Source organism: Charadrius vociferus, unplaced genomic scaffold (genome assembly GCF_000708025.1).
Source record: "Charadrius vociferus isolate BGI_N301 unplaced genomic scaffold, ASM70802v2 scaffold1168, whole genome shotgun sequence".
NCBI classification, from domain to species: domain Eukaryota; kingdom Metazoa; phylum Chordata; class Aves; order Charadriiformes; family Charadriidae; genus Charadrius; species Charadrius vociferus.
Genome location: NW_009661376.1, coordinates 209678 through 210852, shown reverse-complemented (window position 1 = coordinate 210852; position 1175 = coordinate 209678). Strand labels below are relative to the sequence as shown.

Here is a 1175-nt window from a genome sequence, read left to right as displayed (position 1 = left end):
GGAATCGGGAGCAGAGGCAGCCCCAGGGCCCAGCACTGCCCGTTCCCAGGTTTGCCTGCAGCCAGAAGGGTCCCATCAGACCCCCCCAGCTCCTGTCCCCCCACGCTCACCCCTGGGCTCGGTGTCATGGACTCCTCGGTCGTCTTTGGCGAGGAGCTGGGCCTGGGCCCCCAGCGCCCCCGAGAGCGCCAGCAGCCCCGAGGCGCTGCCAATGCCTGCAAGGCCGGTGGGCTGCATGCCGGAGGGGTGGGGGGTCAGCGGGATGGGGGGAGCGTGGTGCGAGAGGTGCTGCGTCTGGAGCTGGTGCTGGAGAGGAGCAGGAGAGAGCAGAGCCGAAGGGTCGCGTCAGGACAGCTGCCGGGGTGGGGGGAAGAGGCTGCTCCTTCCCACCAGCAGCCCCGGGTCAGCCCAGGGACGGGGACGGGGACGGGGCAGGACACACTCCCAGGGTGTCCCCAGCCAAGCTGCGGTGGCCACCACGTCCCTCCCACCCTGCGACAGCAGCTACTAGGACAGACGGGGGACCCTACCCATACCCATACCCGTACCCATACCCGTACCCATACCCCTGTACCAATGGGGCCCTGAGGAAATAACCGTGGTGTGGGTGGTGACCCCTCCTCCACCCGGGCCACAGTGATACACACCAGCCCCGTGCCCTGCTTTGACACCGCTGCAGCAGCATCTCCTCCACCCCAAGTACTGCTGGCAGCCCCCCTGCCAGCCTGGCTTGTCCCCCTCCATCCCCCCCGACTCAGCCACAGTAGGGAGGGACAATGGGGGCAGGGGGCTGCAGCCGACCCCCACGTGCTCGGGGCAGGACAGGTCTCCATCCCAGGGGACAACGGGAGCACGGGAGGCACCATCGCCTGCGGGAGCGCAGCACCCGGGCAGAGGGTTGACGTACCCCGATTGCCGCGTTCAGGTCGGTCATAGTCACCTGCTTCGCACGCTCCACGGCCTGGACCACCTGCTGCTGGTGCTGTGGGGAGAGAAGAGCCCGTCAGCTCCACACGATGCCCCAGCCGACTCCAATGGCAAGCGGGGCTGAGCCAGGCTCGTTTCTTCAGGGGATGGGGAAAAGCCCCCCCGGCTCTGCACGCCCGGCCAGGCCCCGAAGGCTCACCCACCTCCTGAGACAGGAACGGGATGAGCTGGGCACAGATCACGTTGAG

The 1175-nt window shown here is 68.3% G+C and overlaps 1 protein-coding gene across 1 annotated transcript in view; it reads right to left on the bottom strand.

Annotated features, from left to right (window-relative positions):
* The window catches only part of AES (amino-terminal enhancer of split), a 12109-nt gene that overhangs the window by 5774 nt on the left and 5160 nt on the right, over positions 1-1175 (bottom strand). The window contains exons 5-7 of the mRNA XM_009893992.1: positions 1131-1175; positions 908-982; positions 82-306 (exon numbers count right to left, since the gene is read on the bottom strand). The exon at positions 1131-1175 is cut by the window's right edge and continues 7 nt beyond it. Coding sequence (XP_009892294.1) covers positions 82-306; positions 908-982; positions 1131-1175 — 345 coding nt within the window. The remainder of the gene's footprint in view (positions 1-81; positions 307-907; positions 983-1130) is intronic.